Source organism: Lytechinus variegatus, chromosome 5 (assembly GCF_018143015.1).
Source record: "Lytechinus variegatus isolate NC3 chromosome 5, Lvar_3.0, whole genome shotgun sequence".
Lineage (NCBI taxonomy): Eukaryota > Metazoa > Echinodermata > Echinoidea > Temnopleuroida > Toxopneustidae > Lytechinus > Lytechinus variegatus.
The window spans coordinates 33021154-33034467 of record NC_054744.1 but is presented as its reverse complement, the minus strand read 5'-3'; the positions used below and the strand labels follow the sequence as shown (position 1 = coordinate 33034467).

At 33.7% G+C, this 13314-nt stretch overlaps 1 protein-coding gene across 1 annotated transcript in view; it reads left to right on the top strand.

Annotated features, from left to right (window-relative positions):
- The window catches only part of LOC121415957 (tyrosine-protein kinase CSK-like), a 35198-nt gene extending 34449 nt beyond the window's left edge, over positions 1 to 749 (top strand). Inside the window, exon 13 of the mRNA XM_041609368.1 lies at positions 307 to 749. Within this exon, the coding sequence (XP_041465302.1) occupies positions 307 to 477 (171 nt within the window). The 3' untranslated portion in view covers positions 478 to 749. The remainder of the gene's footprint in view (positions 1 to 306) is intronic.
- The last annotated feature ends 12565 nt before the right edge of the window (positions 750 to 13314 follow it).

The window sequence follows — 13314 nt, the reverse complement described above, 5'->3', positions numbered from 1 at the left end:
AGGTGAGAAATACCGACGGATGGAAGAGTTGAAATGAGGCCAGGGGTTGTGCTGTAGAGACCGACAAAAATGGAAAGAAAGCGTGGACGCCGTATGTGCGACAGGGCACGAATGAGAATAGTAGAAGTACAGTAGTAGCACATGTATATATTCACTTTGGACTACTGTAGCAATTATTTATTTACTTACTCTGTGTATTTTGTATTAGTATAATTTCATGTTAAATGAATCTAACTTTGAACTTTGAATGTCGCAAATACTTTTATACTTCTTACAATTGTCTTCTATTCCCATCCTTCTTGGCAGCCATTATCGGAGGTCGTTGCCCATGTTGAGAAGGGCTACAGGATGGAATCGCCTGAAGGTTGCCCAGACTATGTATACAAGGTAATGAAGGATTGTTGGGACATCACTCCGAAGAAGAGACCAACCTTCAGGCACATACGCTCTCAACTCAACCATTTCATGTCACGATGAGATTATCATCTAGCAGAAAAAGAAATGGACAATTCATGGAAATGTACTTAGGATACTTCTCCTGAAAAACTTTTGTTTCCTAGCTTTCTTTCAAATGTACAGTAAGCACGTCACATTTACAACTCACCTATTTCATGTCATGAAAAGAAAGTGATTTTTTAAGTACTTGCTTCTCCCACTTTTATTCTCTAGCTTTGTTTTTTAACCTCCATTATAAAGGTCATTACACTCACAACTCACTTGCTTCTCCTGTTATACTTTGATTTTGTTAGTCTTTAATCTACACTTTAGAAAATAATGCGGACAAGTTGGCCGTTTCATGTCACGATTAGCTTGTCATTTAGCAGAGAAAGAAATGGGCAATTGGAACATGGAATGCATGTTATCCTTATGATACTTCTAAGAAATGCTATTGTTTCATAGTGTTGTTTTTAATCTACACCAAGCACATTCACAACTCGAGCACTTTATGTTTCAATTGGATTGCCATTTAGCAGAGAAAGAAGAGGACAATTCTGATACTTCTCCAAATGCTTTTGTTTTGTAGCATTGTTTCATATCCACATGTCGAGGTGCACGCAAACACGTTATATTCACAACTCAACCATTTCATGTCACAATGAGATCGTCATATAGCACAGAAACAGATGGACAATTCATGGAATGCACTTTGCTTCTTGTGAAACGTTTGTTTCTTTGGTTTTGATTTTAATCTTTTCTGAAGATTGTCATAGAACAGATGGAAATGGACAATTCAGTGACTGAACTTATGATGCTTCTCACACAACACTTTTATTTCTCTGGTTTTTCTTCACTCAAGTACATATTTACCATCTCAACTCGACTGATTAATTCCTTCATGATTTGAGTTCATCATATAGAAAAGGAGATGGGCAGTATCATGGAATGTACAGTTATGTACTTAAGATTATGATTCTGAAATAGTATTTGTTTCCTAGTTTTGTTAATATTTTTCAGTATAGTGCATATTAAGCTTTCAAATCCACATCTGCATGTCTGAATGAGGATGAAGTTTGCAGGAACGTTGTATGAGCACTTGATCTGTCTTTTTTTATTTACAGACCGATTGAATATGTGAATTGAGAGCGATATGCTGAAACTCAAAATTGCAAAATATGTGTGGTGAGTGTGCAAAGCTTGAAACCAGTGACATCATTTTCAAACAGATCATGCTTGAATACACAATGAGGCTTTATGAATTGCAATGAGGTGAAAATAAAGGAGAAGAGTTTTCTCTTGGGAAATAGAATTTTCTCCTATTGACTTGCCAAATTGATGCACACTCCTTACATGTTTGAAACAACTATTTTTTTTTCTATAGCTGAAAGCATTTCATGTATGAAAGTGACCTCTGAACCTTTTCATTTGAAAGTCTATGGGCATTTTGATTTGGTCAGTCACTTGTATTATTCTACGATGCTTGTGTATACACTTGGCATTGTGTTCTGGAATTGATATTACTTAATAATTAATCACTATTTGACCAAGTAGTTAACAACTTGGGTAGTGAAAGCTAATACATGTAGAAAAGCTTAATATTTTAAGCGCAATTCAATTCGTATAGTGACTTTGAAGTCAGCATTCATTAAAACACCTAAGCATTCTCTGCACTTTAATACGAAGTACATGAAGATCGGCCTTCTGATTCCTTTTCTAAGTTAGGTACCTTAAAGATGTTATCTATAAGTCTTACTCTTCATTCTGTTCAAACTCTTTGAAGTTACATTTATATATTGTAAGAATGGCATAAGAATCTATGTTGCGTAGAGGAGAGTATAGTCAGCTAGTCTATTTTATTGGTTCAGCTTTTGCCAAAGTTTGATCAGAATGACCAACATTTCTTTTCCATGTTTTCATATGTATTTATTTTCATTTTGTATCTATGCAACAAATTGGTATCTAAAGAGGAAACTATTGTACTGAGTGTATCTTTCTCTCCCTCAAAAAAAAGAAGAATAAATTTCATATTGTTATTTGAGCAAAAATATTAACCCTATCTAGGCCGGGGGGGGGGGGCCTCGGAGGCCCCCCCCTCAACAAATCGCGCGATATTTTCGCCGTGCGAAATTTTTTGACTGCGCCGCTCGCTGACTTTTTACTTTCAAGTCTTGCGCAACTTTTGAGACCAATTTTGCGTCACCCGGGTATGTGGTTCCGAAATTACGCGACATAATGTAATTGCATGTCAGACCGAAAATTGCTCAAAAACGTGATTTCATGTACAAAGTCAATGCAAATTGTGTTTTCAACCAAAATTCATAAATGTATGATTATTTTTAGTTTTGCTTGTCTAAATGTATTCATTTTATGCTTTTTATGATCACAGAAGAGTCCCCAACAAATTTCATTGAAAAAAACAATGAAAAACAAAAGGTCAAAAAACAAAGAAATACATAAGAAATTGCAAAAAACAATATAATACATAAGAAAACGATTTGATATCACAATTTTTTTCATGTACACTTGCTAAAGACACCACAAAGAGTTTCTATACCAAAAATTAGTACATTTGGAGCTTTATTTAGGGAGTTAGAGGAAAAAGTATGATTTCGCATACTAATTACGCATAAATTAGCATAATCACTTAATAACAATTCGCATGAAATAAATGACTATACGATCTTGTAGATTATGTCCCAGGCAATCCGCGTGCCAATTTTCGGCGCGATTGCGCGGTCGACGGCCAAGATCTTAGGGGGGGCCTGGGAGGCCCCCCCCCCGGCCATAGGAACTCCCAAAATACCCCGGCCTAGATAGGGTTAAATCAGTGATGATCACGCAAAGAGTGCAACAATTGAATGACACATTGATTACATTTCAAGGACAATGTATCACTGAACACCGTCATTCTGAAAAAGAAAACCCTACGAAATTGCAGAGGATCACTTGCATGCTAAAATACATCAACTGATAAATCAAAATGAAAGACACAATAACACGAAAATCTCAGAATTTGTTCCAATATCATGTTTTGTAAGAAGAATCTTTAACCCTTAACATGCGATATTATTTCCCTAATTCACACAAGATGATCAATGAGCTTCCTTCTTGATATAATTCAGTTATGATGAATTTCTCTGCCATCCAGAAACATTAAACATAATACTTTCATAATGTTAAGGCACTTTTGAAAGGTACAAACATGTGTAGTTAAAGTGAACCACCAGCTATTTTTTTTAGAACAATGCTGTTCAGTGATACATGGTCATAGACACTTAATTAAATAAGCTTTCACGTTCTTAAGTGATATAACTTTTCTCAATGTAACGTATCTGGGCCTATCTCATAAAAGTTTACAACCATGGTAACTTTGCTATTTGTATCTCCCAAAATGATGGAAAATTTGATTCTGATTGGCTGCCAAGTCCTGTTACCATGGTAGTTTAATAATGGCAAACTTACCATAGTTGTAACTCTTTATAAAATTGTCTATTTTTATATTTCGTATGAAAATATGACCTTTTTTTTTGGGGGGGGGGGAAGTCTACATATTGTTTCCACTCAGTACAAACCAAAATGGACCTTGTTAAGTAGAGGCTATTGCGATTTCTTTCTTTTGTTCTTTCTCTCTCTGTAGTCTCCATGGTGTTGGGTATATTATTTACTGTTCACAAACTTGCCAGTAGAAAACGTGTAGTCCCCTGCATTAAGTTGAATGTATTTTCAAGGATTTTCTTTCTTTTCTTTTATATGTACTTCTTTGCATCATATAATCTCAGAAAATGATAAGATATAGGGTAAAAGTTGAAAGCTCAAAACAATTCTTCCATGTCTCCAAGTCGTTTTTCTGCATTATACATGTATATCTTCATTGATGAGATGCTTGTGTAGTCACATGAGCAGTCACATGTTCAATTCATGTATTTTAGAAAGTATAGACACCTTGTGACTGTACTCTATTTTAGGGGAAGTAATATGTTTTACACTTAGTTTTGTACCAGATAGTATATACATGTATCAGTGAGTAATACACATACACAGGCTGTCTGTAACGTTGTTTCGGTGTGATGTTGTACATAAGGAGAGAATTATGCCTTTTCGCTCGGAAGATTAAATGTAAAAATGCTGGCATTTTTATAAGTTATTATGTACAATGTATGTATCAAGATGTAGAATAAAAGGTTAATTGTTTCCATGTATGTAGCATAATTTCATATATAATGCTAACCCTTGTTTACTAATCGCTGTACCATTGCAATTGTGTACTCTGTATATTTCTAAGTGTTAATATAGTTGTATTTGTATGTTATTTGTATGTTGCTTGGCTTTTGTTAGCTTGTAATGTGCATAGAATTTAGTCACCAATCTTTATTTGTTGAATCAGCATTATGATCTATAAAGTGATCTTTTCCCCTTGAAACAAAATTTAATTTGTCAAAATTTGTTGCTTTATAAAATTCTTTCTCATGATATCCTCGTAAAGACAATCTTTTTAAAGAGGCCAATTACATTAAAGCTGCATCTTTTCTTTTTCAGTGAAACTTCATTGACACATTCTAACAAAAGGTCATATGAATGTACTATAATTTACAGATTTGCATAGTTATCCTGATTTATAAGGTTTCATTGCTTTCTTTAATTCACTGTTATTCTTAAGAGGTTTATGTACTATGTAGCTTGCAACTGAGGCATTAACAAATATCTCAGAGTTGGATTACAGTGTTATACAAAAAAAAAAACATCAAACAATTTTTTTTCTCTCACAAGTGTCAACACAAAGCATCTGTGGTTTCTCAATTAATAAGGCTTTACTTTTTTTGAGATGTGTTGAAATCTGATGACAGTATTAAAATATTGCTGATTGCTCCCGATCAAAAAGGGCATTTTTCTGATATTTTCAGGGAAAAGGAAAGAGAAAAGTAAAAAGTTTGCTCTTATTCTTTTTATATTTTCTCCTTTATTTGGGGGCATTCTCATTTCGTAGGTGGGGACTAATCAACAATGTTTGTACCAAATGAAGTCAGTTTTCCTCAATTTTCTCAATTACATATTTTTTTGTAATCTGCAATATTTGAATTACCAGTAATCTGCATATTTTTGCCATTTGTTATGTTAAAGTTGATAGTATAGCTATTGTCATGGCCCACACAGGAGACCAAGGCCATTATCTAATTTATGGGTAGGCCTATAGCGAATTTGTTGTGATACATGTAGGTTGGTATACTATACTAATAAGTATGAGTGGCTACCACCATATTTACAGAAATTGGCATTTGTATGACAGTGTACGGTCGTTATTTTATTGAAAATAACATATTATTTAACTTGAGCAGTTATCTACATGTATACATGAACAGTCTATGAAGAGCTTGAATCACAGTAACAGAGAGTTCAAGGGGTGTTGCAAGAAAATATCAGCAATTAATTGCAAATTTGTAAGTGCAAGACGTGTGAATATTTGGGACCCAAAAAAGACAGTAAGTTTTGTAATGTTCTTGCAATATCATTTTTCAAATAGATTGTGAAATGCACAAAGTAAACTTGAGCAATGCAGTTCACAGGTTCTGTTTATGCTCAAATTAAAGAGGCTCAGTGACTATTAGATCAGAAATTGAGAGAGCCTGCGATAAGCATAATATTCATTGATGGCAAAGTAAAGTGTGTTTTGTTCTAATCGTGTTTCTAAAATGCAACCTATGCATTTTCAGCTGTTGTTACTTTAGACACGCTGAAAGAAAAGAAAGTATTTGCATTCTCAGATCTTTAATGGGCATTCTACAAAGAATTGTCAGGGTTGATGAAACATTTTTATTTTTGGCCTGCACTCCCACCGCTTCATCAAGTTCCGTCAACACAACACGCAAATGGGCAAGCTGCACAACACGCAAATGGGCAAGCTGCACACTGCTTCCATGCTCAGTGGCTAGCAACTTCTCGGCTTGATCGCACAATCATGTTAAAAGTCAAAGGCACATGACATTATCGTCTATTTTCATAGGAATTTTTACACCATTTGGATGCTTATCCTGCAATAGGTGATAAGTTAATCACCCAGAGTTGAACAAGATTTATGACCAGGCGATGTTAGGTAATGCCAATGGAAATTGTATGAGATTCATTATCTCACTGCTGGCTTGGCAGAAGAATTTCCCGTGGGTACACCGAGTTGCTTTTACCCAAAGAAATCTTTATTACCAGTGGGTGTTTCTTAAAATATTAGTAAGTTAGAAGCTACTTTATGAACAAATGGTGATCCTTTCCAAGGAGCTTCATCAACACTCATGAAAATGTGTGTATCATTTACTACAAGAAAGGACCTCCAGTTGTTCGGAAAGTCTCTCGTAACCTACAACCGGCTTTATGACACACCCACCTGGTATTGCCGAATGCTGTTTAAAGAGTCTTGGATCAGCAAAAAATGAACCACTCCCCATGAAAGGTGACACCCATGTGGCTTCAAGGTTTCACGGATGTTAACAAATGAGTTGCGAATGCAAGCCAAAACAAGCCACCCAGCTAGCAAAGCTGCAGTGTGCAGCTTATCCCAATTTTGTAACAAAATGTCACAGAAACAAGGGGTGACGCTGCAGGCTAAAAGGTAGTTGAGACAATATTGAATTGATAATGTTTATTTTATAGAATGATCCGATATCACAGTCTTGCCAAATTGTTGTTGTTCATTTTTTTTCGTTTTTTGAATTTAGCTCAGGCACATGGCTTCCTCAACGTAACTCAAAAGATCTTCTTCACAACAGTATTACAGTTTAAGAACAGTTTTATTTGATTTGCTTGATGATTACTATGATTTGGATTGATTATGAAGTCCATCAGATGAGCATTAGAAAAAGTGTTCTGTATCAGAGAAATTATTTTCATGTTACATTGGTTGATTTGTGTTGTATTGTACGATTGTGTACCAGTATGATGTAAGGATATTTCTTCTGGAATGTACACATATGCTGTTATCATTTCCTCATGTACCAATTTTTAGTGTTAGTAATTTGTTATGAAACAATTGCTTTAAACACTGACTGTGAAGGCTATACATACTCATCATTATTTTTGCTGTTTTACTGTTATTATTGTTATTACTGAACATATTGTGTCAAAAGTTGATGTTTAGTTGGTATTCCATGCACAAGTCAGGAACTTTTTTTATGTCATATTTTGTATTTCCTGATTTTTCCTGTGAGGTCCAAACTACTGCATTATAAAAATTATCAATTGATGAACCCCCTGCGCCATTCTTTGTGTAGAATGGTATATCGATGTTATTGCAATGCTGTTGTGTGCTTGCCTCATATGTGGGTTTCATATCCACCAGACCATAATATATGTATATATATATTTTTGGTATTATTATTTTTTTTTTTTTGGGAGGGGGGTTGGGGTCTGGGAATAAACAATGGTACCGGTATATTTCATATATACATGTATATACCAGAAATTGACAAAAATTCTTCCCCAAGGCTTCAGAGATTGTGGACGTGTTGCACCTGGTGATATATAAACATGTTCTGTTCAATATTCTACACAGCAATACATTCAGAATATGGATATGGAGATTGTTTCACAAGAACAAGATTGATTGAAATTGTTCTTATCTATTGAAGGCTATCTATAGCTGGTTTTACATCCACATAATCACAAAATGCCTGGTTTTTTTCTAGTACGAAAACAAAATAGTTGAAATAATGACCCCAAAGTAGTAGGTACTTTAATCATGGAAAATTTTGCATAGATTTATCCAAAAGCCTGGCATAATTGTATATTTCTTGATTCAGTTATCATCCCAGTAATGTTATCAATTAACTGATGATCCAGTTTTGTTCTGAAGTTTATTAAGTTGAAGATACAACTATGGACAGCTTAAATCGGGTTGAAATTTTATCTCTGTACCGTTCTGATATTCGCAGTCACTAAGATAAGATTTCAAAATTTTCTCTTTGGAAGGAAGAGGAAAAGAAATATTACAAAAGAAAGTTTTCCATAGATCATAAAATGTAAAAGTAAAATTTTAAGAAGAAATCAATGAAATTAAAAGATCTAATGGTCTCCCCACTTTTTAAAGATTAATTCAAGTCCGATTGAACCCTTTACCAAAGCTTTTGATGGATATCAAGAGCAATATCAGTCATTATCTATTTTGAGTGTTCTAGCGATGCATTAAAAACGTGTATTTTGGTCTGCATCAATTACCCATGCAGTATCAGAACGTACCCCTAAAAAGGATCGAAATCTGACAAATATCCCATAGGCTCCTGTACAAACTTTGCTATTGAATATGAGAGCATATTCAACAGTTTAGGGTGCGTGTGCAAATGCATGAAATATATAACGCACACAACAATGAAAGCAATGCGATGTGCAGCATATAGCACAACTACGCTCGATGACGTCATAAACCAAAAATGATCCTATGAAGTGATAATGGCATAATGTGCTCCCTCTTTTTTTTTGGGGGGGGGTGGGATAGATGACAATAATTATATTGAATAGCTTTATTTTTTGAAATACCAGAAATATTCCACTCATTAGGGCCAATATTCCACTCATCTACTATTCGTGGAATATTTTCCTGAACTCTTGGAATATTTGTGGTATTCCATTCTAAGCCATCCAATATAATATAAATCTTTGTGAGATAACATGGGATCATTAATGAAATATTTTCATGTGCAGATGCAAATAAGCATCTTCTTCCTGTATTTATGACTTTGAACATATGGAATGTATTGTTATTATTATTATAAATCAATTGAAGTCACTTATATGAAGAGAGTACATTTAGCGATGGATATTGTATGCAATGAAATAGTCTTGTTTCCAGTAGATATTATATAATGATGGAGGTATATAGAATGACGGTAGACTGAGAGCAGTTGATAGAAAGTATTGCAAATAAATCTTTTCCAAAAAACGCTTTTGTATTCGTATTGTCTTTATTTTCTTGTGCCAGATATTCTTGAAAGACAAGCCATAATCATTCTTTTTGTGATGGAAAACTGACTTTTCTTGAAGTTAAAAGGGAAGTTCACCCTGGTTAAAAGCTAAAAAATAGACAAAAAAATAATTAAAAAATATTTGTGAAGGTTTGAGGAAAATCTATCAAAGATTTAGAAAGTTATTAGAAATTCAAGTTTTTGATTTGTGATGTCATAAACGAGCAGCTGCCCCATATGTTATGTAATATTAAAGGCAATTTGATTTTTTTATTCTTCGTGATGACTTATCTTTTGTTTTCTTTTTATTTGTGTAATGATATACTGAAGGTACACCAAAAACAAAATTTTCTGAGAAATTACACTTCATTGACTTTTATTTTTACTGTACGATGCGGCAAAGCTTTCAACTTTCATAACTTTTTTTTACATCGGATTGAGATGAAATTCTGAAAGTCTGAAAATGATTAATAAAACTTTCTTTCGTTGGCAAGGCAGTAGCAATATTGAAAACAAAAAAGTGCATAATTTTCACTTCTAACGTTTTTCTCTGTCAATATACCCTATGAAATATTCTTAAGAAAATGCAGCAATGATGACAAAATATTTGTGGAATAAAAGTGAATGAAATAGTTTATAAATATTTAACCACTGCTTTAAAAATGGCTGAAAACTTGACACAGTAAGAATGTAGAAAGGAAACAATTTTAGCATGTTCTATGTTTTATTTACAAGTCAGAATCATAGCAATAAAAATAGTGATTTTCATGATGCTTCTTGGACAATAAATACTATAATACAAGTATCTTCACACACACATAAACATCAGGGGCCAGTAACACAAAGAGTAGTGATCGATTGTCAAACAATTTCTTATGACCTATTGCACTGACTATAATGTACAATCAAGTGCTAAAAATCAGTTAAAATCAATCGCTGAGGCTTGTGTTACAGATCGCTGATGCATTACAAAGACAAGAAGGAAAATCCTTAAAACCATAAATACTTCAATCTAGACATCATAAAGGATGAATCAAGGCCAATAAGCTGATTCTGAAGGCTTGTTCAGACATGATGCAAAAGTAAGCAGCCTTTTGACTGTAAAAGGGCGATTCCATACGTGTCGTACGGGACATTTAGAGAACATTTGACAGTTTTTGACAAGAAAAAATAAAAAATATTCCAGTAACTATAGGTGGTCATCAACTACTACCAGAGTGTAAGAAAAACCAAGACTTAACATGACTTGAATTCACATCCTGTATAATACAGATTAAAAATAGTAATGTGTCGTACGGACGCAGAAAAAGTGGCTTTTTTAGAAACCTCAAGTTTGTACTCAAAAGTCTGTGAGTTGGGCAGATAAATTTCATAGAAACTGAACTCAAATTGACACTCAATTACCCAAGAACAAACACATTTATAAAAGAAAGCAAAATAAACATTCATGAATAAATAAAGCGAATTATAATTTTCGAGAACATTGTGGCGTACGGGACATTCAAAATGTGTCGTACGGGACATCTCTAAATTGAAGCCAAACTTTCTTACTTTATGTCACTTTGACTTCTTCAATCACATTATTTGGCCGATGATAATGATAATCCCATCAAACTAAGACATTCATTAGGTTAGAAACCGCTATTAGGTGAATATTTCTGTCAATATATCATAAACAAAATAATGTGTCGTACAGGACAATTGTGTGTCGTACGGGACACTTGTGTGTCGTACGGGACACTTGTGTGTTGTACAGGCACTTGCGTGTTGTACTGGGCAGCCTGAATAAATAAACATGAACTTTTTATCAATCAGAAGGAGCATTACCCCTAAATTCTTGCTTATTTATGAATAATCTTTTAATAAGCAGTCATTCAGGACAATACAATTAAGTAACCTCAATATATACAATTGGGAGCAATATGTTATAATTTTTTCATGATGGGAAATGTACAAGTGTTCACAGCATTTTTACGAGCTGAAAAACTTCAGGTTTTGTGTGAAGTTATATTTTAGGGAACTAATTAAAGATTTCCAAACACTATTTAAACAATAAATGAATGAAACTTTGTATAAATTATGGGGCTAAAATGATGATGTTATGATTTTTTTTATATGAAATGTATATCTACATCATATATGTCACAACTGTCACTTTTTTGCTTTTTTTTGGTAACAATTTTTTTTCTAAAGAAATGCGGTTCTACTTTTTCAAACCCATCTGCATTTCATGAAACCATATGGTTTGTCTTATTTTCCAGATTTTTTTTTACATCTTGAAAAAAGTAAGGAGTTCCAATACTGTATATAAAAAATAGTGATCATCACGGGAAGTCCAAATAGATGATCATGATGATTGATATGTATTTTTTTACATCTTATAATAATTCCACATTAGCATGCAAGAGGGAGTCATCTTCCAGGCTAGGTTGAAATAATTATAAAAGTTTTCTTTTCATGCTCAATGAAAAGAAATTAACCTGCTCTGATCAGTGAAAATCACCAGTTTAGCTGAAGGGATTCACAAAAGAATAAGCCTACATGAAATCGATTAAAATGTTTAGAATCACCTATTTCATGTTCTGTGGAGATAAACAAGGTACTTTTTCAGTTCACTTTATGTTAAATCAATCAAATGAATTTAAATATGCCTACTATTTATGGTTTCTGAATCCAAATCCTGCAATTAAATGCATTATTATATTGTGTGTCGTACGGGACATGTCCCGTACGACACAGCGTGTGTCGTACGGGACATTTTTTAATAGGACAATAATTGAAAAATGAAGGGCAGTAATTAGATCCTTATGGGATAAATCGATCACCCATGGGTCAAAGAGAAACTCATTTTATGAAATTGCATCATCAAAAATAAAATTGTAGGAAAAACTTTTGCATTGTCATGTGTCGTACGGGACATTGCCAAAAATAGGTTCGGAAAAATCAGGGCTGCCCCTATTATGGATCATGAAAATGTTGTAGATATTATTTGGAACCATCAATGATATATTATTCTATTGACCTGCAATATTTTCAATCTTCTCTTGCTTTGCAAATAATTGTTTCAGGTGGAATTTGTACTTGACTATTCAATGAGCAAAATTCTTGAAAATTTAAAATTCCATTGTTCTCCCCCCAAAAAACTATATCTGTCTTCACTTTTGGTTAAAACTCATAATTTTCATAAAATTTAGGTATCATAGTAAAATATTACACTACTTATGACTTATTGAAAGCATGTTGAAATTAATGATATTTTTGAAGTTCTAGTGTGGAATCGCCCAAAAAGGAACTGTTGGGTGCATGAACACATTTTCACTCGCAAAGAGAAGAGTTTTTTCCAAGTTGGCAATGACACAATGATCCAAAAATCTAAAGCCTTCTGAATTCATTCAAATTTTGAAAATAAATGTCACTGAAAATAATTCAGTAACACAGCGACAAATGTGTATTATGGCACATTCTACAGTAAAAGAAAGGTCACATCCTTCTAAATAATGCATTATACTAATCACTAAGGTATTTTAGGCATGAATGGGCTAGTCTGCAGGCACAGACCCTGATTGAAACTCATCAACAAGTGTGTCTCCACGCAAAGACATACAAAACTTGCTGTACACCAGGCATGAGTAGGCTGCAATTCAGACCCTTTACTCGAGTGAAGGGTTTGCACAGCAGACTATGAATGGGCCCATCTACAAAGATACACAATTATCAATTAATCAACTATCAAAAGTACACGTACATGTATTAATCACTGCCACATGACATACCACCCAGAAACAGATTTTACAAATAAACATTCTTCGTTGTTTTCATTGAGGTAAATTCATTGAGGCATTTTCTTGAAGTAATTTTGTGCTGTAATTTTAATGAGCACCCTTAATAAGGTGGATATGTTTTTATAAATGTATTTATTAAAGTAGCAGAAAAA